Raw genomic sequence first — 24,316 nt, 5'->3', positions numbered from 1 at the left:
GGCAAGTATAATAAATTTGCTTGAACATCTCCCATTAGGCCGTTCAGTGGAGCACAGGCTTATGCATTCTGAGATCTTAGATTTCTTCCTGCCATTGTTTTGTTTCAGTGTCTCCCCTCTTTGTTTTCATTTCTGGAATCCTGTTAGCTCTTTTATCAGCTTGGCTTGGCTTCCTGTGGCTAACTGACTAGATGCCAAGGTGTATCTCAACTGGGCGCACAACCTGGAAGTATGATGATCATGCACCCTGGCACCTCCCCAATTAGCTGCAACTGGTCACAAGAGGTTATAGAAACCTTATGCACAAATAAGTAGGATTCTGGCCCATGTATGCAACTGGACATGAAAAGCATGTCTCTACTAAAGCAAAAATTAGTGCTTGACATATATTATTTAGGGGCATGAGCTGTTGTCTGTACAGAGAAAACATGCTTGGATATTGGAAGGTCACTTCAACATCTATATACAGCCTGTTATTCTCTGTTATTAAAGGACATGGTGCTCTGAGTGAGGATAAGAAACAAATCAAGAGGACCCCTTCATATGAGTAGGAAGAGCAATATAGGCTGTGTGAGTCCATAAAAAACCACAGAGGCGCCAAAACTGTCACAGACTGTGAACAGTCTAATGATTCAGTGAAATTACGGTATTGGGATTTTTATTTTACATGTTTACAGAAGAAAGACTTCACACCTTTATATTACAGTAGGACTGCCCCACAGGATCAGTATCCATGGTTTCACTTACCTACTGCCTAACCCACCCTCCCCAACACATATTTCTAAGGTGTATTACCAGAATTGGCCACTAGGGGGAACCAAAGACTATGCTATATATAGGATTTCAACATCCATGCTTTCCAGTATCCACAAGTGGGTGTTCAGATGACTTGGAACTTATTCCCCATGCATATCACAATACTTGCTAACTTTTAAACAAACATTTTTGTCAGATAACAAGAGAAAAGGCTGTGCTTCTCCAACAATAAACAAGTTACTATTTGCTACTTAATTAAGGCATTTGTGATTAAACAATTTGAAGGATTTTAATGTACATGGGTAACTTCTCTACATTCTTTCCTAAACAACCCAAACTTATAGTGCATTCTCCTGACAATTTGTTGTGTTGCATTTCTAACCTACTGGAAGGCAGCCATATGTCAGCCACTGATATATATCCAATTCATTTGTCATTTCCTTTTAATGTTCTGAAAGCATTATGCTTTGTAGAAATGGTTTTTAAAGGCATGACACATTCAGTTCAGCTTGAATGCAACTGCATTCATACATGACACATGGTAAGGTAAAGGTAAAGGCTCCCCTTGACAATTTTTGTCCAGTCGTGTTCGACTCTAGGGGCGGTGCTCATCCCTGTTTCCAAGCCATAGAGTCAGCGTTTGTCCGAAGACAATCTTCCATGGTTACATGGCCAGTGCGACTTAGACACGGAACCCTGTTACCTTCCCACCGAAGTGGTCCCTATTAATCTACTTGCATTTGCATGCTTTCGAACCGCTAGGTTGGCGGGAGCTGGGACAAGCGACGGGAGCTCACTCCGTTGCGTGGATTCGATCTTACGACTGCTTGGTCTTCTGACCCTGCAGCACAGGCTTCTGCGGTTTAGCCCGCAGCGCCACCACGTCACACATAGTAAGGGACTTTATCAAAAAAAGTACTTAAAGTACTGCTCACATAAAGCAGAGGTAATCAACCCCCAGTCTGCGGCCCGGTGCCAGTCCGTGGCCTGAGCTGGACCAGGCCACAGAGACAGATCTCCCCCCCTGCACGCACTCCCCTCCCCACAGCTGCTTTGAGCATGCACGCCATGCCATCCCCCACCCCTTCATGCATACGCCTAAGCACCTGAACACACATGCAAATGAGTGGGCAGGCACGTGGGTGGATGTGCAGGTACTCCTGCACATGTGCAAAGGGGTGGGGGAGCACTCACAGCAGTGCTGGCACGCGCACACTCCCCCACCACTTCACGCATGTGCCCAAGAGTGTGCGCCCACGGGGGCAGGATGCCCACCTTCCTCAGAGGCTCAGCCAGTCTGCGGTCCCAAAAAGTTTGGGGACTGCTGCTCTAAAGGTTTGCATGACTGTTGCCTCCCTTTTTTGCAGTCTGAAAATCACACAGAAGGGGCAGCACGTGCAGGATTTGTTCACACTGGAACTCACATGCTGCTCTTCCACCTGTGCCATTGTAGGGTGGTCCTATCCGAATACAAGGACTACAAGTTAAGCTGTAGATATTCACCGGAGTAATTGAGCAGTTGTGGCAGAATTTATTTTCACCCTATTAGTCTTTCGTTGCATTCAGTGAAGGAATGATGACTTACTAATGGATTTTATATTTTCAAAAGTGAAACATTGGCCACTGGAAGTGTCTTCATCCCAGCAGTCCTTGGTGTACTTTGAAACTTGCTTAGAACCCAGTTGAGCTTCATATGAATGTTTACTGTCTCTTCCTATATGCCCCCTTCAATACTGCATCTAAATGTTAATTCCATGCCTTCAACACTTCCAGCTCTTTTCCTTTCATCCCCACTTGTTTCATGGACCACCTAGCTTGATGAAGATTTCAGAAGCATCCTAAAGCTTGCAACACCATTTTTGGGTGACATCTTCAGTGCTCCAATAGGCTAATGCAGTTTTTAAGATTTTTCTTATGGTGAGATGTGCTACCTTTTGCTTTCAGAAAATGACTGGTGTCATTGACATTCTATAATACAGAGAGCCAGGCACAGACTTTTAAACTGATAGAGCCATTCAAAAGTAGATTTTATTAATACCCCATACATAAAAGATGGAGAACCTCTTTCAGGCTGAGGGTTGGATTCTTACTTCCAAAACGTTATTTCCCAAAAGTAAAAGTAACAGTAAGACAGGCATTCCAACCTTTTAGAATGGGGATAAAACTATACAAAAGTGATCAACCTCTAACTGATGGCATCATGGAGTCATGGATGTCTAGGGAATCTCAGAGGGCCAGATGAGGATCTCAGCAGGGCTGGATTTGGCCCCAAGACTTGACATTCCTGACCTCTACCATATATCACTAGGAAGACAAAACATACCATAAGGCTTACAATATGTTTTGCCTTTGCAGTTCTATATGGAGGTATCTGTAAAATTTAATTTCTTTTATACATTGTAAATTAATCTATTTTGCCCAGCATTTGATTCCAAGGAGAGATGTTCAGCTCTGAAATGGTCTGAGTGCTGGTCTATCAGTTTTACCCACGGTATGCACACATATACCAAGAAAACTGTTTTTAAAAAATCTCAATTTTGTTTTGATTATTGATAATCCTGTTAATTTTAGAAAAATTGCCTCTGTTCTGACACCATCTTTGGTATCTTTTGTACCAGCTATTTTTATATATAGTGAGTGGTTTTCTTTTGTCTGATATTTAAATTTGATTATTATTGTAGTTTTACTCTAATGTAAGCCACAGAGAATAGTGGCCCGGCCACTAGATGAGCAGGATAAACATTTAAGTAAATAAATAAATATTAAGTCTTGTATTTTATTGTTACATATTGTTTAATGGAGAAATCAACATCGCAAGAAATATCAAGAGGAAATGAAATGGAGAGATGAAACATCTCAGAGAGGTTCTGGAATCAAAATCATGTAGGTTCTCAATTATTCACTTACTTTGGTTCTGATGATGAGAGGTAATGGAAGTAGCAGAAGGGGAGTGAAAACAATAAGCAGGAACCTTCGAAATGCCAAGAGTTTTCTCATTATCTTCATTGCAGTGGGTTGGTGACTTCGCTTTTCTGCAGAAACAGTAACCTGTACCATTACATTGAACCTTAAGTAGATGGGTCTGATTAATATTTCTCCAAACTATCACCTTTAGCCATTGCAACAGAGCCTTCAGTCGACCTGAGTTAAAATTAAAGCTAGTTTTTATTGTTTTAGTGTCTGCATCGACACGTGAGATAAGAGATGCATTCAACAGCGGTCAAAGGCACTGCATTCTTTTCTTCCCTCAAGATAAAATGATTTCTCTTCTCCCTGGATTGTTTCTATGCCTTTCTGTGCACTAGACTTAGACGGAGAACTCTAGATCCTACTGGATGTTTGAGAAGGCAACTTCCATTAGCCCCAAGAGTATGTTTTGTTCTCAACCCGAGACTTTATTTGTCAAACCAGCTTTGGCTAAATATATATAACTGAAGCAAACACACATTGAACTAAAGAGAAAAATGGAGTGAAAGAAATGTTAAGCTCTCCTGCTTCGTTTTTACAGATAGTACCACACCTTTGTCCTGCTGGGTATACTATTTCATACCTTTAGAGGAGGGAGAGAGATAACGTAAGTGCTGTGCCCCCAGATGTCACCGAACAGGTGGCTCACTAACACAAACTACCTGGGAATAGAGAGGTGTTCCAGGATTTGTAACTGAGGCTCTATTTAGTTGCAGAGAATGGTGCAACAGCTGGCTGGATACCTCAATGAGTGGGAGCACTTGTGTGCAGGGTGAGGAGTTTGATTCCCTGCTGTAACTTGTAGGGCACAAGACTGCGTATGTAGTCTCAGTGAAGCTACGTGTACCCAGTGCATCCCCAGAAAAAGGGACTCGTAAATGTCTTCTGAGTACTCTATATCTGGAAATCCCGGAAAGAGCTGCCATAAATTGGAACTGACTTGATGGTGCACATTTGTTATTTTGCCTGGAAGTTGGATCATGGCAACTGGACTTCATTCTTGTTAGGCTGAAATGTTTTGCTACTCATACAAACAATTTCTTCTGAGAAGAGTTGGTAGGAGATCCCTGATACAGCGGTGCGTCAACTTAATGACCACAATCCATTCCAGAAGATGGACGTAACTTGGAATGGTCGTAAGTTGAAGCACCATTTCCCATAGGAATGCATTGGAATGGGATTAATCCGTTCCAGCAGGGGGAAAAAATCACACACACACACACACACACACACACACACACACACACACACACACACACACACACACACACCACAGCCAGCCCCTTCAGAACGCGATGGGACTGAAAAACAAAGCAAAACACACACACCGCAGTCAGCCCCCTCGGGTTGGGGAAAAAAAAACACGAAAACATCCCCCCCACAGCACAGAAACATAGCCCCCCAACCCAAACCCACCCTGCAAAACAAAGTGAGTCCTCTATAGGCCTCATGAGCAGAAAGCAGCACCAGGCAGTCTGAAGCCTCCTCCGATGCACATTATCCGCTGGGGCAAAAGAGCTACAAAGAAGCTCTTTGCCGACCAATTGTTAGCCCTCTAATGTGAATTCCCCGCCTTTCCCCCCTGCCTCTTTTGATTGCAACTCGAAGCTCCGGCCGCAAGTCAAAGCAAAATTTTGCGGCTTGAGCTGGTCACAACTCAGAATGTTTGTTTGTTGGGAGAGTTGTAAGTTGAGGGACCACTGCATATCGTTCATGTTGGTTTCACTTCCCCCTGGTCTGAATAGGCTTGTTAAAAGGACAAAGGACTGGGGGTGAGGGATAATCCCACTTCTGCAGCCCTTCTCCACCCATTGTCATGGGTCCTTAACAGTAGTTAACAGTGGCCTTTCTGGTGTGTATGGTTCTAATCTTTCTGGGGATGAATGAAAGGGCAGCATGATAAATAGGAGACAGATTGCATCTAAGGCCTCCACCACTGTTGAATGAGACATTTTCTATATATACATGTATGGCCTCCCTGACTGCAGAAGTGGGATTTTCACTCATCCCCCTCCTTTGTCATTCTAATGAGCCTAATCAGACCAGGGGGAAGTGAAACCAAAGTGGAGGATATATCAGGGATCTCCTACCAACTCTCCTCAGAGTGAAGAAGCTACTTGGATGAGTAGCAAAATGTTTCAACCTAACAAGATAGAAGTCCACGACTTAACTTCCAGACAGCCACACCTAGATGGCTGAGAATCTTCACAGATATTTGTTCTTATGGTACAATGGCCTGAAGCCAGATTTGTTCTAAGGACTTCTGTAAAAGGTTGCAGTGCTAGCGGGTATCAACTGTAGGTTCTGCAGAAACTTTATCTGGCCCCTGTGGCTCTGCCCAATTTCCATCAAGATTTGGCATTTGAAAAAAGAAGCAGTGAGTTTCTGTGGATATCTGATACTTTTTATAATATTCCTGCCTAATGCATAACCTGGAAAAGCAAAGGACCCCTGCCAATCTACCTCCTGGGTGGATCTTTCAGGAAACCTATTAGTTCCATACAGAGCTTGGAAAAGATAACAACTGCATTTTCTTCCAACCTTGCTTCACACTGAGTTTCAAGATTTTGTTTTTCCCTCTGGCATGAAAACTTTGGGATGCATTTCCCCCTGGTGTGTGTATTTTAAAATATTTTCCACATTAACGGAAGTCTACTCGTGTTTTTATTTGACATTTTGTGAACTGCAGTTTGAGGTGAGAGGACTGCAGACAAAAACGTTGTTGGTCAAGTATACTGTACACATGAATGGGATGCTATATCTGTGAAATTTGTGTTACGTTTGTGTGCTTGTCTTAAAAAAAGATGGCTGATCTTCACTTAACCAGCATAGCCTTTGCACTAAACCATTATGTGGTGACAACAGCAGTATACTGTATGTAGGAGTTAGTTCTAAGGTAACTGCTAGTGTTAGGGTTGCAAATAGAAAATGAACAGCTATATTAGGATGCTTAGGATTCATTGTCTCCATTTGTACAAGAACAAGCTGTTTCAAATCATTACAGACAGATCTCATAATGTCAAATGCAAAAGCAACTTACTGGCTGGAATCCTGTTGCACTGTTATCCAAACAATTTAATTTTCAGAGGTGAATTTCTATAAGCTAAAAAATCTCCCTAGAATTTATCAGTTGCATGCCAAGTTGTGCAACTCGGTGTGCAACAGATAATTACAGAGATTTCTTAACTTAACAGCAGTTCAGTTCCAAAATTTACATTGTTTGCGTAACTGCAGAACAGTATTTGAGCAATTGTATTATTCATTAATTGTCGTTAGCTAGGTTGCTGTTATCGTCACCACAGAAAAAGAGTGAAAAAAGAAGTAAACGTAGGAAATAATTGGTTATTTGGGGAATAATGAGTAGTATAACTATTAGTTACAACTTGTGGATGTAATGAGTAACACCTCCTTTACTTAGATGAAAAAAAATAACACCGAGTTATTTTCAACTCTTACTTTTGAAGGGCATTTTAAATAATTTTAAAAGGCATTTAGCAAAGTGGCAAAGGAACTACCCTTTGGTTTTATTTACTAATTATTTATTTAATGCATTTTTGTCCTGCCGTTCTCCTAAGAAAGGACTCCTTAGAAGGTGTGGGCTTTTGCATTTTTATAAACATTTCCAAGGTGCAGAATCAGAATTGGCTAGTAGATGGAACTAAAGAGTATTAGTAACAGCAGTGCAATACATTAATCATGTGCAATGCACAGAGTTACTTGTATAGTGGAAGCACTGATAATGCAACAAGTTCCTTTTTAATGTTCCATGCTCTACATTACCATTGCCTCAATTGCACTATGGTGCACATTATTAAATGTGTTGTCATTACTAACAGGCCATAAAAATATAACAAAAGCCTTTCTGGTCTGTTTTAGTGGCAAATTCTGATACTGCACCTTGAAAATGTTTGTAACAAGAGAAAAGACTTCATGTGCAACTTTTGTTCTCTTAGTACATTGACCCGTCAATCAATATGCAAGTCTTTCTAAACAATGTTTCAGCAGTTTGGAGGTGACTACGATCTGACTATGAAAACTTCCTCCTACCACTTAGTTATATGGAGAAATTCAGAATGCTAGGAATATGTGAATATGGAATACAAATGGAGAAATGCAAAAAGAATTAGACAAGAAGAATGTATATTTGGCGGTTAGGAGCAGCACAGTTATTTTAATGTAGGGGTTGGCAACTTGTGGCCCTCCAAATGTTACTGGATTGCAGCTCCCACCTTCATTCAGTATTGGCTATACTTCAAAAAATATAGGTCTCCATCCCTCTTTTAGAAAGGCAATTCACACATTAGAAGTGACTTGATGGCACATAACATCTATGGAGTTTTTTCCTCACAATTGTATAGTGACAAGATGGGTAGAATGACTGAAACCTTGACAGGATATAAGCACCACTAACATCAAGTAAAACTGTCCTCAGCCACAAAGCCAAAAAACAATTAAAAGGCATATTAAATGAATGAGTTTTTGAATAATTGTTCTGTATTCTTTTAAATAAATTTTAAACATTTTATACCCAAGAGCCAGACCAGGCTGTGGAGACAGACCTCACCCCCACATGCACTCCCCTCCCCACAGCTGCTTTGCACATGCACACATGTGCCAACGCCGGCGTGAGTGCTCCCCACCCCTTCACACATGTGCCCAAGTGCCCGCACGAAGGGGTGGGTGGGCACGCAGGCAGATGTGCAGGCACTCCTGTGCATGCGTGAAGGGGTGGGGAAGTGCTCACACTGGCGCTGGCACACATGCAGGTGCTCCCCCACCACTTCACGCATGTGCCCAAGAGCACGCACGCATGCGCCCAAGAGCATGCAGGTGAATGCACGGGGTGCCCCACCTTCCTCAGAGGCTCAGCCGGTCCACAGTCCCAAAACGGTTGGGGACCGCTGGTCTACATATAGTAAAAACATTTTTCCCACTTTCCCTATTTATTTATTTATTTATTTATTTTATTTATATCCCGCCTATCTAGTCGATAGACCACTCTAGGCGGCTTACAACATGGGATAGCACTATAAAAACAACAGAATTACATAACAGAAACTTTCAACAATTGGGTTAAAACATTAGGAAAGAAAAGAGAAGGGGATCAGGAATTAACTAGGAGGGAAGGCCTGCCGAAACATCAATGTTTTTAATTGCTTTTTGAAAATACCGAGCGAGGGGGCCGCGCGAATATCAGGGGGAAGGTTGTTCCAGAGGCGAGGAGCCACCGCCGAGAAGGCCCGATTTCTTGTCTTTTCCTTCCGGACCTCCCTCGGCATTAGGCTCCTCAGCCTCACCTCCTGGCTCGCGCGAGTGACACGGGTAGATCTTGGTGGTAGAAGGCGTTCCGCCAAGTATCGAGGCCCTAAACCCTACCCTCAGCTGAGCAAGTGAAGTGATTGATTTGCCAATACCCTGAAGTGGGTTTGCTTTTTAAGCCACTTCAGTATATTGGCAAACTGAAAGAGGGAGTCTTGCTTTGAATCAATTCCAGCAGTTCCAGCAAACTCTTGCACTGGAACCAGTCCTAACCAGAGTGATGGTACCTGCACCAGACAAGTAGGAGCTACTTGACAGGAGTCAGAAAAGTGTGGACAGGAACACTCTGGGGGAGGGTGATCCCCCAGCAAAAGGAGCAAAGACGTTAAGACCACACCAAGCCATCCCTGGAGTGCCCCAAACAGCTTAGGTAGTCAGTCTCTATGTTACTTCAGCTTGGCCTCCTATCTGTGTCTGAATGATCCTTATCTCCACCTGCCCCATACACTGCAGAATCAGCTTGGCTTCAGTCATCAAACTTAGATCAGCCTAGCAGTTAATCCAGATTTTAATTGCACTGGAAATTAACATGCACCCTTTGTGACCCAGGCACCCATTGCTCTTTGCCAATCATAGCAGCTGCTATAATTTCCTTGTGTACTGGTGATGAATTTACTATGCTCTTAATCCTTCAGAAGAAAATGTACTGCAGTGAATAAAAAACAGTGCAAAATAGAAAAATGAATTAAGCTGATTAATTAACCATTTCATCTGTTAGCTTCTGGTGCGGTCGTTTACCAAGTTCCAAACAAGGACAGGATTAATAAAATTAGTAGCTTAACCTATTGACATTGAACTGCTAAGAGAAAATCACAGCATTGCATCATGCATATGTAACTAGCCTCTTGGACATTATAATATGAATTGGCATTTTGTTTTTGTTGAATATACAGTATGCTTTTTGGGGTGGGAGCTGTATTTGTGTACGTATGCATATATGAGGACTCCTGGGCCATGCCACAGACACTGACCCAAAGTTATTTACTGGTACCATAGTATTCTGCTCACATGTTGCTGTGAGAGCTTCAATGCTATTTCTTTTGTTTAGGTTCAAGATATAAGAAGACATTTACAATCTCTTCCCATGCTCTGATTTCATTACCCAGGTATCTACTGAATTAATGGATTTGTTTTCCGAAATTCTTTCAGTAGCAAATTAGAGGGTTAAACATGCAGCAGATGTTCTCTGAGTATTCAAATATTTGCTGTAGAGACCTCACCTTGCCGACAAAATTCTGCATAGTCAAAGCTATGGTTTTTGCAGTAGCAATATATGGAAGTGAGAACTGACCATAAAGAAGGTTGACCGCCGAAGAATTGATGCTTTTGAATTGTGGTGCTGGAGGAGACTCTTGAGAGTCCCCTGGACTGCAAAGAGAACAAACCTATCCATTTTGAAGAAAATCAACCATGAATGCTCACTGGAAGGACAGATCCTGAAGCTGAGGCTCCAATACTTTGGCCATCTCATGAGAACAGAAGACTCCCTGGAAAAGACGCTGATGTTAGGAAAGTGTGAAGGCAGGAGGAGAAGGGGACGACAGAGGATGAGATGGTTGGACAGTGTCACTGAAGCTACCAACATGAATTTGACCCAACTCCGGGAGGCAGTGGAAGACAGGAGGGCCTGGCGTGCTCTGGTCCATGGGGTCACGAAGAGTCGGACACGACTTAACCACTAAACAAAAACAACACTGAATATTTTATGGATATAGCACATCTGATTATCATTCTGTTTGTTATTTTACTTTGGCATTTAACAATATTTCATATGCTGTGCTTTTAGATCTTCTCTTCATGAAAGTGGAGAGGAGGCTTGTGGTAGCTGACTTCAGTGTCACACACTATGAGGGCAAACATGAGGAGTCTACTGTATACACTCACAATAGGGAAGGTGACTTTGGTTATCTTGCCAAGTGCATGGAGCGATGTCTTTTTGGTGTTGGGTTCTTGGCTGAGAAACTCCTGTTTGGTTAACATTCACTTGGCTCCTTTAATAGGGTTGGCTGTGTTTTATTTTATCAGATAGCTCAGTTATCTGTGACCATGGCGTGCTCACACATTCTTCCAAACATTCTGTTGTTTCTTTCATTTTGTATATGTCTGTTGCTGATGGCCTGACTCCAATAAGCTAATATCTCCTGCTCACAAATGTTTGCTAGAAGTGGCTAATTTGTCCCCCCCCCCGTATATTCTCACCATTTCTTTTCCTAACATTGTACAGTAGCCAACCAGATGGGAAGCCTACGGCAGGGCAAAGGTGTAATAGCAGCCTCTCACTCATGTTTCTCAGCACCTGGTGTTCACAACCATACACATCACAACAAATAGCCATTGATGTGTGAATTTCTCTAATTCCAGTTTAAAGCCTTCACTATGTTTCGTTCCACAATTTCACAATCTGATGTCCTTCCTTCCTTCTATCTGCCCTGCATCACCTCCACTGGGTGACCCTGGGTTCTAATATTCTGGGACAGAGAGACCTCTTACCTTTTCCACACTATGCCCTCTTGTATGTCTCTGTATGATGTCTCGCCATGAATATGATTTCTCTTTTCAGCTGAAGAGCTCCCATTGTTTCTTTATGCAGAAGCTGCTTCAGACACTGCATTCTTTGGGGTTCTTTTTTAATGTAAGGTAACCAGGATTGCATACGGTTACCCCACACGCTCTCACTCACATCATAGCTTTGTAAAATGGAGTTTATGATATTGTTAATTTCACTTTTAAAAAATGTTTCTTCATAAACTACAAAATGGAGTCTACCTTTTTCAGGGGAGCTGGATGTGGTCCATATTTTCATTGTCCAGTCACTGACAGCTCATGTGCTATCAGCATATTCATAAAGTAACATTTTTCCCCTCAGTGTGGGTCACTTTATACTTGCAGTGAATGAAGCATGGGTAAACGAGTACAATCCTGGGCCACATTCAACACTCCTAGGCTGTTTTTGCAGCCCCTACATACACCCCCTCAAGAAACTCTTGGGGGGAAAAATCCACTCCTGGAGGACTTCAGGACTTAACAGTTTTGCAACAAAACTGATGCAGGCTCCATAGCACTTCCAAGAACACCCGAACCAAGAAAACAGAACCTGGAAGTGGAATCTCAAGAACAATCCATTTCATTTTTGCAAACACTTTCCATACACTTTTTCAGGGTGCTGCCGCTCTTTGTGCTTTTGAGGAAGACTAGACTCTGAACATCCCAGAGTTAACCATCTCTGCAGCAGAGCATAAATGTGAAAATAAAGAGAGCCTTGACTGCACACTAATTTTTAGGAATGGTTGCACATATTCTCTGGTTATGAGAAATTATCAGCAGGGAATGAAAATTCTGGGTAGTAGCACTAAAAATACTCCTGCTTCACAAGATATTAGCCTTGCTTCTAAAGTTAAATTCCTATTAGGCTTGGTGTATGAAAAGCTTAACGGACTGTCTGTACCAATTTCAGCTATGGTGCAAGCCCACTGGCCACGGTCGAGGCAAACATCTTGCTTATGCATATCGGAGAAGGTGCTTTTGGATCGCTTTCTCCTCGCTCCTCCAGCAGAACTGTTTTCCTTCTGTCACAATGAACGAATGAACTCAGCAATGTACTCTAGAACACGTCGTTCTGCAAACCATTTGGAATGGCAAAATGGGAAAGAAAATGAATGGATCTTTTGCTGTGCCTTAATCCTTGAAACCCGGGGGGGGGGCTCTTACACTTATTAAACAGTAATTTGTGATCACAAGGAGTAAAACAAAGATTTGAAAGGATGGAAACAACAACAAAGGGCTATACAGAAAAACTGCATAGTTTTGGCCTGAAATTGTACATCCTAGACTAGCCATGGTGGGTCTTGGATGTGGAGTTAAATTATGCTTGCATAAATAATAATCATATGCCATCAAGTCAATTCTGATTTCTGGCAGTCCCTTCCAGAGTATTCTCCAGATACAGGATACTCAGATGTGGTTTACCATTCTCTTCTTTTAGGGGTACCCTGGGACTGTGCAGCTTGCCCAAGGCTACACAGGCTGGTTTTACTCTCAGAAGGCACAGTTGGGAATCGAACTCCCATCCTCTGGACCTGCAGCTAGATACATAAGCCGCACAGCTACAATAATAATCATATGCCATCAAGTCAATTCCCTTCCAGAGTATTCTCCAGATACAGGATACTCAGATGTGGTTTACCATTCTCTTCTTTTAGGGGTACCCTGGGACTGTGCAGCTTGCCCAAGGCTACACAGGCTGGTTTTACTCTCAGAAGGCACAGTTGGGAATCGAACTCCCATCCTCTGGACCTGCAGCTAGATACATAAGCCACACAGCTACAATAATAATCATATGCCATCAAGTCAATTCTGATTTCTGGCAGTCCCTTCCAGAGTATTCTCCAGATACAGGATACTCAGATGTGGTTTACCATTCTCTTCTTTTAGGGGTACCCTGGGACTGTGCAGCTTGCCCAAGGCTACACAGGCTGGTTTTACTCTCAGAAGGCACAGTTGGGAATCGAACTCCCATCCTCTGGACCTGCAGCTAGATACATAAGCCACACAGCTACAAAAAGTAGGAGACCAGGACTGCAGTGACTGTTCCCTGCTCATATCCCATGTACCTACTGTGGCCATCAGAACCAACCCAACCACTACTCTGCAGAGTGAGGCAACAGCCTTCTTCAGCAGATGCTGGGGACAGAGGTTACAGCCTTCCAACTGCTCTTTCCGAACTCCATAGGCAATTTGTGAGTGGGTGTGGTGGGTCCACCAGTTGCCTCTCCTGATCGCTTCACTTATATCCCTCTGTTGAAGAACAGATGTATATAAGCCACATATTCTCTCCTGTGTCACTGCACTAGTCTGTTCCTTGGACATAGCGGAGGTCTCTATCCCATTGTCAATGTTGAAGTGAGAGTCAATTGTTAGTCCATTTAATTTCCATACATAGGGAAGTGGGGGCACCATCTCATCCTTCAACTCAAGCACCAAAATATCTGTACACACAATCAGGTCTTTGAGTTGCACAGCTCCCAGTTAGGTGGAAAGAGACCACATGCACGTGTCCCAGAGCTGAGGAAATGTGACTTTTTAGGACTAGAACCTAGAATCCTACATGCACATACATTTTCTGTGGTGCAATCCTTAAAAGTTCAAAGGTCTGTGTCAAGCTCAATCCTGGAATAGAGAGCATCATTCTCCTTCCCTGCATGGTCTTCACAGAGTTGTTGCTGTCATTTGTACACTAAGGAAACCTGTACCTTTTTGTGTGGAACCTTGTCCAGTGCTAGGACAGCAAACCTAGCAACCTTTGCCTCTTCAATGCATCAGGGCAGCTGTTGAAATATAGATTTCTCAGTAAACGACTTCCCAGAAGAAGCAGGAAAGGCAAGTTTCTGGCTGAGTCCCTATACACCCCTTTCCTCCTGTGCATGTAATCCACATTGGAATGTAAGTAATCCCTTTTAATTGGGTGGAAGGCCAATAATAGTTGTAATAGGAACTGGTTTAATCAAACAAAAGCTTGGATAGTAATGCTTGGAAGGGTTTTATTTTATTATGTGTTGTGTTGTTTTTGCCACTTGCTGCTGGCTTTAGCTTGTGCTGTTTTATTATAATTGGTTTTGTGTTTGTGATTTTATATTTCCTGTTTTTAATTTGTTTCTGCACCTCCAAGAGTGATTTGGCTATTGTTCAATCTGAAAAGAATAAACACTCACATAAACAAACAGGGCTTCATCGTCCCATGCCCGCTTTCTTATCATACAGACTTATACATTCTCAAATGTGATTTGGAATGTTGTTGGCGTGTGTAAGTACAGGCCTTCCTGTATACCACATCAATATTATTAAGGTGCCCTCATGCTCTGTTATAGGCTGCGACTTTTAGTTGTTTTGCTCCATGTATCCACTTTGTTCTAATTTAGAAGATCAGAAGTTCTGGTTTAAACCTACAACACACATAGGCAAGGTGCTTCTTAGATCACCACTAAATCACTGGCTTATTTTTCTTAATAAACAAAAATATAAGTAAGTCAGCTATTTACCCAGGTACCATTCACACTGATGCAATATCTATCCCACACTCTATTAGAAGATCTCAGGACAGAGTAAAATTGGAAAAACATTTTAAAACCATATAATGAAATAGAAATAAAAACTGCAGTCCAATTAAGTCATGATCACCAGGCCCTGTTATTTGGTGAACAATTATTTTTTGCTTTGTACCAAAACCAGGCCACTATCAATGCCAGTTGGGCTTTCAGAAGAAGGATATTTCAAAAGTGGGTATCAAGCCTTTAATTAGTGTGGGTTGCAATTCTATATTTCTGTGTTATTCCATAAAGTTGGACTATTAGTGACTTTCAGGCCCACAATATTGTAATTCCCTCTCTTCTTAGTTTACTCAACTTATTCTTCTCTAGAAAAACAGTATCTGTGATTACTTGGAACAGCAACCAGTCTGATATGTCAGAACATTAATTAGCTAAAAAAAACAATAACAACAACAAGGCAAGTAGTTTGTACTTGGCAATACAAAAATGTTTCACATTGGAGAATGAGAGAATGTAATTACATTACCAAGAGAGTTTACAGATGTATTACATGTGAACAGACTGACTACCTGATCCTGAGACTAAGGCTTCACTCCTATTCTTACCAAGGGGTACATCCCAGTGCCTTCCTTGTCAGCTATCTGTATAGGATTGCTGGATCAACGTGGCAGTGCATAAATGCTTAAAGTGGGGTAAATCAGTACCAGGAGAAGTGTCATGTTGAATGACAAACCCAATGAAGGAGCAGCACTTTGCTTGTTAAAAAAAGCAACAATAGCAAATAGGCCAGGATTTAGAGGAATCAGCTAGAGCTTTCTTCAAAGCAGATATTTAAAAAACAGAGATAAAATAAGCCATAGAACCATTTACTGGCAGTTAAAATGCATTCAGTACTTAATTCTTTAATACACCCAGAGATTAGTATTTGACAGAATGGCTAATGATTGCGGAAGTAGTATATTGAAACTGAAAAGGGTTTTACTGGCAATTGATGCAAGCATTAACAGAATCATAGAACTATAGGGCTGGAAAAGATCTTGGGAGTCGATATGGGGACAAAAAAAATGAATTGCGACATTCATAACAAATTGCTGATTCATTGAATATTCATCACTTCGTATTCTTCAGTTCTAGAGACCCCGATGAATACAAAGCAATGAATATTTACCTGTTTTTTATTCATCCCCATAGGGGATGGTAGAGGCAGCGGTGGCATCAGGACAAGGTAGGGAGGTGACAGGGCAATGTGAAGAGGGTGGAGGCAGGCTATGGGGCTGGGGGTGTGTGGCTCAGCTTTTTTAAAAGACAACCACAGTTTGTCTAAAAAAACCCCAAGCACCATTTAATTGAATTGTGGTTTGTCGGCAAAACATTAGTAAGTTTGTGTTTTGTGATTTGTCAATCTTGTCTACCCTTTCCTCTCTGCCTATGTGCCCATCCAAGATCTCTATTTGTGAATCATCAAGTCCAACCCCCTTCCGATGCAGGAAATACAAAAGTAAAGCATCCCAGATAAGTGGCCATCCAACCTCTGCTTAAAAATCTCCAGCAAAGAAAAGTCTACTACTTTCCAAGGCAATCAATTCCATTGTGGAATGGCTCTCACCGTTAGGAAATTCTTCCTAATGTTTAATGGAAATCTCCTTTCTTGTAATTTGAATCCATTACTTTTGGTTCTTTTCTTTTGAACCGCAAAAAAACAAGCCTGCTTGATCTTCCATGTGATAGCCCTTCAAATATTTGAAGATAGTAATCATATCCTCTCTCAGGCTTTTCTTCTCAAGGATCAACATGCAAAGTTTTCTAAGCCTTTCCTCATAGAGCTTGGTTTCCAGATTTCTTACCATTTGGGTTGCCTGCCTCTGGAAAATTCCAGCTTCTCATTAGTCATTTTTAAATCATGATTTCCAGAACTAGATATAATACTCTAATTGACTAAAACAGATTAGAGTGGTACTGTTGCTTCCCTTGATCTAGACATCTCAGTCTCATTTCTGTTGATATATCCTTGTATAACATTTGTTTATTTTGCTACTGCATCACACTGCTGGCTCATGTTTAACTTGTAATTTACTAAGACCCCCCTAGATCTTTTTCATATACACTATGGTCAGGCCAGCTATCTCCCATCCTGTATTTTTCCTGCTGAAGTGCAGCATGTCACATTTTTCCTTGATGAAACTCATTTTGTTTGTTTTAACCCAGCTCTCTAACCTATTAAGATGATTTTGAATCTTGATTTTGTCTTCAGATGTATTAGCAAGCTCTCCAATTTGTCATCTGCAATTAAATGAGCATATTTTTCATGTTCTCAGCCAAGTAATTTAAAAAGATGAACAGCTCAGCGTCTAGGACAGAAGATTGTGTCTCCCCACTTGTCACTTCCCTCCAGGATGATGAAAAGCCATTGGTGAACACTTTTTGGGTGCAAACTTTCAACAAGCTACAAATCCATCTAACTGTAACTTCATCTCTCCATATTTTACCAGCTTTGCCACACAAATACCATAAGAGACCTTGCCAAAATTTCTGATTACACCAACCATGGTCAGCAAAAGCTTAAAAAGAGGAGTTGTGGACTGTTTTAATCCTTTTGCCTTAAAACTGCATTCCTTTCATATTTATTTAATGGATAAAAGTTGCCACACGAGGTAGAATTTCATAGTAGATGGCAACGATTGCGCAAACAGATTGGGTTTTTAGATACGAATCGTTATAATGCTGTCCATTTGCAACCTAATAATGTGACAACTTGCAAAGACACAATACCACATAGTCAGAGCCTGGTCTAGAACCACTCAAATTCATCAGTTTTGGAGCTGTTGATTTTAAAAAAAATTAGTTTCTGCAAGCTTTGCAGAAGCTGCCTGGATAGCTCAGTGAATTAGGTATCTGGTTGTGGATCCAGAGGTTGGGAGTTCAATTCCCCACTGGGCATCCCAGTAAAGCCAGCCTGTATGGCCTTGGGGAAGCTACACAGTTCCAGGATGCCCCTCAGAAGAAGGGACGAGTAAAGCACTTCTGAGTACTGTCTACCTAGAGAATCCTGGAAAGAGCCATCATAAGTGGGAACTGACTTGACAACACACAATTATTATGAGGCTCTACAGATAACTTGTCACAAATTTCAATGGTAGTGCGTATAGCTGCCCTTGGTCTTTCCTCGGCATAACTTACTGGAAACTGGCAACAAATAAAAGAGCCCCAAACAATAAATCTGAGAAACAGCCTGTGAGATTTGTTTCCAGCTTCTGTGAATTGGCCAGATAATTCGGAATGTGCCATTCCCAAGTATATGCTGCAGTTTTAGGAACAGACGGGCATCAAATAGAAATGTAAAAGTTTAAACGCCCACATGGTGAAACGTCCGTGTCTAAAATGTAATTTAAATTTTAAAGAAAACAAATGCTCCTTTTTAGATGTTTACTTCCTGGTGCTGGAACAACAGTACAGAAGCTGTATATTAACACATCCTGTGCCAAATCATGTTTCCTCACAAAATGCTTTAGTACAGAAACTAGAATCTATGTCCTTTTTATTACATTGGTTCAGTTTCTCCCACCCCCACCCCCAAAAGATGAATATGTACAAGGGAATGTTTAACACACTAGATGAACTTTAAACTACTTTTATGACCAAGAAGCTAGCTCTCCTCTGACAGTGGGCAAATTATTTTTTAACACTCACAACCAAAAATGCTCACTTGATAATATTTCGTATTTGCACTCAGGCCACATTTTCCAAGAACTGAATATGTAATTGAAGATGTAAGAGATAGATTATGTAAGAGTTACATCAGGCTACTTCCATCCTGCTATTCAGGAAATTTGTGAAAACAGAATTATACAAACCTTCCTCCAGTAACTGATCCCCAGATGCTGCTAATATTAACTTTTATGTGTTCTTCTTTCTTGGTTCTCCTTATTTTGTATGTATTTTAGTTTTGTTTTAGTATTGTGGAATACAGTACATTGTTATGTTGGGTTTGTGGGGGTTTTACGTTTTAATCTGTAAACCACCCAAAGTAGTGTTTGCACTAAAGGGATGGTATGTAAATCAAATAATTATATAAATATTTGGAGGAAAGCTGGGTTGATAGCTTAGTAGGTTGGAGCATCTGCATTAGGAGTTCAGTTCTCCACTGCAAGATGAGCCAGCCTTTGTAGCCTTGGGCAAGCCTCATAGTTTCAAGGCGCCCCCCAGAAGGAGTCACTGGTAGAACCTGAGCATCATAGAAGTTAATTAGTTCCATCATTGTGCTGCTGCTTCCTTGACACTCAACTGAAATCTTGCTTCCTGTAACTTGAGCCTATTATTACATGTCCCACACTCTGGGATGACTGAGAATAGATCTTGAGCCTCCTCTGTATGACAAATATTTGAAGAGTGCTATCATATCTCCACTCAGTCTTCTTTTCTCAAGGTTAAACATGACCATTCTTTCATTTTTTTTTCCTCATAGGGCTCAGTTTGTAGTTCCCTGATCATCCATGTTACCCTCCTTTGAACTTGTTCCAGTTTGCCTGCATCCTTTCTGAGGTATGGTGTACATAACTGGATACAATACTCAAGATGAGGCCTAACCACTTCTGAATAGAGGGAAACTAGTACCTCATGGGATTTAGAGTCTATACTTCTGTTAATGCAGCCTAAAATAGCATTTGCCTTTTTTCTGCCATGTCGCACTTTTGGTGCAAATTCAGCTTGTGATCTACAACAATTCTAAGATCCTTCTTCCATGTAATATTAATAAGCCAATTATTCCCCAGCTTGTACTTGTGCTCTTAGTAAACCCACATTTTTCTTATTCCTAGAAACCTCTAGTCATCACATTCAGAATCAGTTTACTGTTATCTAGCCCATCGGTGTTATGGCAAGTGCAGAGGGTACGATAGAATATCTACTCCAGAGACTAGAGCTGCTATTTTTTCAGACCACAGTTTCAAACCTCCCTGAGGTTTAAGTAGCACTGGGAGTTCTAGTTCACAAATAACTTTTTCTAGCTCTCATTTAGCCTGAGCTGTTGCTACTTCAGTGCCTTTAATCATGGGACTGAGTGATTAATTTCTCTATGATGTTTATAGTGGACAGGTTAACAGATTCATTAATTATAGGCAATGGAAGAAAGATTGGGAAAGATTACTTTTTAAGTCTATTGTTCCCATGGGCTGTGATGATCTGGGAATTGTAGTCTGAAAATGCAATTTCCTCTATGTCTTTTGAGAACTGAAAGAAATGTGCAAAACAACAGCATTGTCTTGTGGCAAAACACTCAGATCACTTGACTGTGATCATAGAATGTTGCTACAGTTGATTCTGGGTATTGTCAGTAGTTAGTTCAATTAGCATTTCAGCAATACTCACAGATCTCAACTTCTGAATTATAAATTGGGGTTGAAGCCATCAGAATAAGGAAGGACCTATTTTTACAATGTAATCCAAATGTATTACTCCAGCCTCTGTCAGCACAGAGCTCTTTCTAAACCAGAAAGAATATTGTAAAGGTAGTGATAGACATCACAGTTCATAGTTACAGCAAGTCTCAGCTGCCACAACAAAGCTCACCTAGATGGTTTTTAAAAATAAAGATTAGTATTTATTTCTGCATGTGAAAACTGATGGTAGAGCACTGCCTATGTGCTTCTACTGTATGTTGAACCACATTGCTAAACCTATATACTTCAAGGCTTAAAAGTACTAATTTGCAAGTAGGGTAGGTACTTAGAACAAGTTTTTTTGGGGGGTGGATAAAGCATAAGAAATTTCTCTGTCAGAAGTAAAGTAATGAATGTGAACAGTGTTATTGGTTGAAGGGGGAGGGTGTGTCAAGTAATGGTTTCTGGTTCCCTTTCCATCTCCTTCAGCATTGCTAGAGCCATTTAAAAGAAAACACAGGTTTTTATGCCATTATCTGATAAATCCTGACATCAAAAATAATAGCATAAGAGCAACAAAAGAATAACTTTTAAGACTTGCCTTTGCATTCTATGGAATCTGTGCTCTTACAAACCTGACAGAAAAGTATTGCAATACGAGGGTGCTCCGTACTGCATATCAGTATTGAACTGAACCCTGTAATCTGACATGAGCAAATCAAAATTGAGAAGGCCCTATAAACCCTTTCAGTTCCTCATCATTTTACCGAAGATCACAATATTTTGGTAAAGGAACCTGTTTCATGCTTTATATTACACAAACAACTTAGAAAGTCTGCAATTAGTCCCCTATCCCTCACTCTGGTATTCTTTCTCTTATTGTTCACTCTTTCTTTTCTGTCTCTTTTGTGGTCTTCATATCTGGGTGTTCAACCTATCTCCCTTACTATCTGAACTGCTCAGGAGCCCTGCAGTGAAAAGACCTACGTATGTGGAACTGCTTAGGGGCCATCTAGGGAACTGCATATTTCATGTCTTCTTATACGTTCATCTCTCAGGAAGTTGAGAGAAGTGTGCCACCATGTGACTAAAGATTACATAAAATTAATCAGTCTGTATGTGAAACAGAATGACTGTGAGATACACACTCCTGACATCCCTTAGCATCCATGTTAAATTTCAGGTATCTGTGTTTCATGAACCTAAGGTGGCTACGGACACAGGGACATTGTCTTTTATAGGCCAGTATTCTGTTGGTGTTTATGTAAAGTTTGCTAACTTGCCATGACTAACTGATGAGGTGTTAGGTGTATCTCCGTTGCATGCCTGCTTATGTGCCAGACAGTGCAAGCAAGAGGTGCCCTAGCCCACTGTCAATTAGCTGCAATTAGCCAAGTTATGCAAACCTTACATGAACAACGTGGGATTCAGGCCACTATTAGACAGTATGTTCAACCATCTAAAGAGCAATTTTGGAGGGAACCTGGGTGAAAAAACTGCATCTTGAATTTGAGTGGGCAATTAAGAAGTTAGACATGCATATAAGAAAGCTGAAGTATTTTATTGCTGTCATTGACTGAAAATGTAAACACATAAAGGTTGTTATTTTGAGTAACAGCGTTAGAAATAGCTTTATTACCACTTTCCATTATTATGGTAAATATGACATTCAATGAAATGCAAACACATCTGGCAGACTCCTCATTTTGCAATACTAAAGCCACAGAGAGAAGAAAACTATGCTCTTCATACATTCAAGTCACTTAACACATTCTGTCTTAGCTACAGTGGACCCTCGACTTACAGACTTTTCGAGTTACAGACTTCTCTGGCCACAAAATTTAGGTTCGACTTGCAGCCAGAGAATCAACCTACAGACCAGAAAAAAAACAAAATGGAACGAAAATGGAACAAAAATGGCTGGTTATGGCATTAATCCATTTTCAATGCATTGTAGGTCAATGGAGACTCGACCTACAGACTTTTTGACCTGCAGCCACCGTTCCAATACAGATTAATCCGTAAGTAGAGGGTCCACTGTACATTCTTTTGGCTAGCCCTTGGAAACATTATGGCTGGTTTGGGGATTTTGGGAGTCCTCCTAACCCCCTAAAAGTAGGGTTTCCAGACTCTGATTTGGGTGTATCTACACTGCATCAGTTTTATGCCTGTCATGGCTTCCCTCAGAGAACACTTGAATGTATGAGCTGGTAAGAACTCAACAGTAGAGTTTCTTGGGACGAACTAGTCCAGTGGTGCAACCTTACACAAATCCACTTGGAAGTAACTCACACTGAGGTTAATTGACCTTTTGATGCTCTTTTAGCCCTTTGCTGTATGTGGGATAAGTACTATTGTCTGCCTCACTTCATGATTTTAGAAAATACATCAAAATACTTAATAGCTTCTGCAACAGCAGCCGTTTTCCTCAGTGCTTGCAAAGCAATGAACCTCATAACATATGTCTACTGAATCCCACACTTTTGCTCTGCGGCCACGAGCAAACAAATTAGATTGAACAGGTGATGCACATATGGGTTGTTTCAGGTGTTGATTAAGATTACTTGTGGGAGAGAGGAGATCAAAAAAGACGGATAGATGGATAGGAAGCAAAATAATGTACCTTTAATCAAGGCAAGGTTCAGAAAACAGCACACTTGATAGAACATTTTTCACTCCTCCATTTAATTGGTTCTGCCCAGGAGCTGTTGCCATATAGAACATGTGCCAAACCTTATCCTGTTCCAAGGCTGGATTAACTGAAGACAGAACAGCTGCCGTGCTAGGCCAGACCAATGATCCATACGAACTCAGTATTCTGTCTACTGACTGTGGCCGGCCAGATGCCAGAGGGAAGTTGACATACAAGTCTTATGAGGGTGATCTCTGCTAATACCTGCTCATAAAAGGGGTTGTGTAGTATGTGTGACAAATAAGGTTGTGCTTTGAAGATGTTGTTGCTGGAACCCAAGGAAGACAACTAGAGAGGTGATCTGTTTTGTTTTGGGTTTTTGTTTCTAATAATATTCCCAGAATCTCATGTTAGTTGAGGAATTAGGGAACTTTTCCAAACTCTATTTAAAAAACTTATTATTTTTAAAAGTAATGATAATAATAGCATCTCACTGCAGCTACATGCTTCAGAAAGCTGATCCTCAGTCTCTTTGACTTGCCCCCTCTTTAAGTGGAATAGGAGAGTAAATGTTGTTCTCTCTTTCAATGTCCCGAACCACCTGCATACAAAGGCAGCATCGACTCATATTTGAGCAAAGTCCAGTAGTTAGTCACCACTAGAGTAGGCCCATTTGAATCAATGGAACTTACAGAGAAGTTGACTCACCAAATACCCACTGAGTCCATGGGCCTACTCTGATTGTGACTTACCACTGGATTTTAGCCATTAATTACCACAACGATTTGCCTGTTATTTCTATGACTAGGCCTTATGGTTGATAGGCAAAGTGCAGTCCTGGGGCCTCCCGAGGCTATTTTTGCAGCCCTCCAGCCCTTTCGCAGTTCCTGGAAGCCTCCATAAGTAGGGAATACACCCTTCATAAATCAATCAGTTCTCCTGCATTCTTTCACAGCCCCAAATACCTATTTTTCAAAATTCAGAGAGCATGTCTAGTCACTACTGGTCTTTCTTTCCTTGGTATGTTTGAGTCTGTTGTTGTTATTAGTCACCACCAAGTCACCTCCGACTTATGGTGACCCTATGAATGCAAAATCTCCAAAATGTCCTGTCCTCAACAGCCACGCTCAACTCTTGCAAATTCACACCTGCAGCTTCCTTTATTTATTTATTTATTTATTTATTTATTTATTTATTTGATTTTTACCCCGCCCCTCTAGACC

General features: G+C 41.2%; 1 protein-coding gene across 4 annotated transcripts in view; it reads right to left on the bottom strand.

Annotated features, from left to right (window-relative positions):
• The window catches only part of SLC13A1 (solute carrier family 13 member 1), an 82,491-nt gene extending 78,693 nt beyond the window's left edge, over positions 1-3,798 (bottom strand). For all 4 annotated transcript variants that reach the window (XR_013536972.1, XM_020803093.3, XM_020803094.3 and 1 more), the window contains exon 1: positions 3,664-3,798. Coding sequence is in view for 3 of the 4 variants with exons in the window: in XM_020803093.3 (XP_020658752.3) it covers positions 3,664-3,762 (99 nt within the window). In the remaining variant the exon portion in view is untranslated. The remainder of the gene's footprint in view (positions 1-3,663) is intronic.
• Between the last annotated feature and the right edge of the window lie 20,518 nt (positions 3,799-24,316).

Source organism: Pogona vitticeps, chromosome 5 (genome assembly GCF_051106095.1).
Source record: "Pogona vitticeps strain Pit_001003342236 chromosome 5, PviZW2.1, whole genome shotgun sequence".
Taxonomy (NCBI): Eukaryota; Metazoa; Chordata; class Lepidosauria; order Squamata; family Agamidae; genus Pogona; species Pogona vitticeps.
The sequence above is the reverse complement of the archived record's forward strand: the minus strand, read 5'-3'. Positions and strand labels throughout refer to the sequence as shown.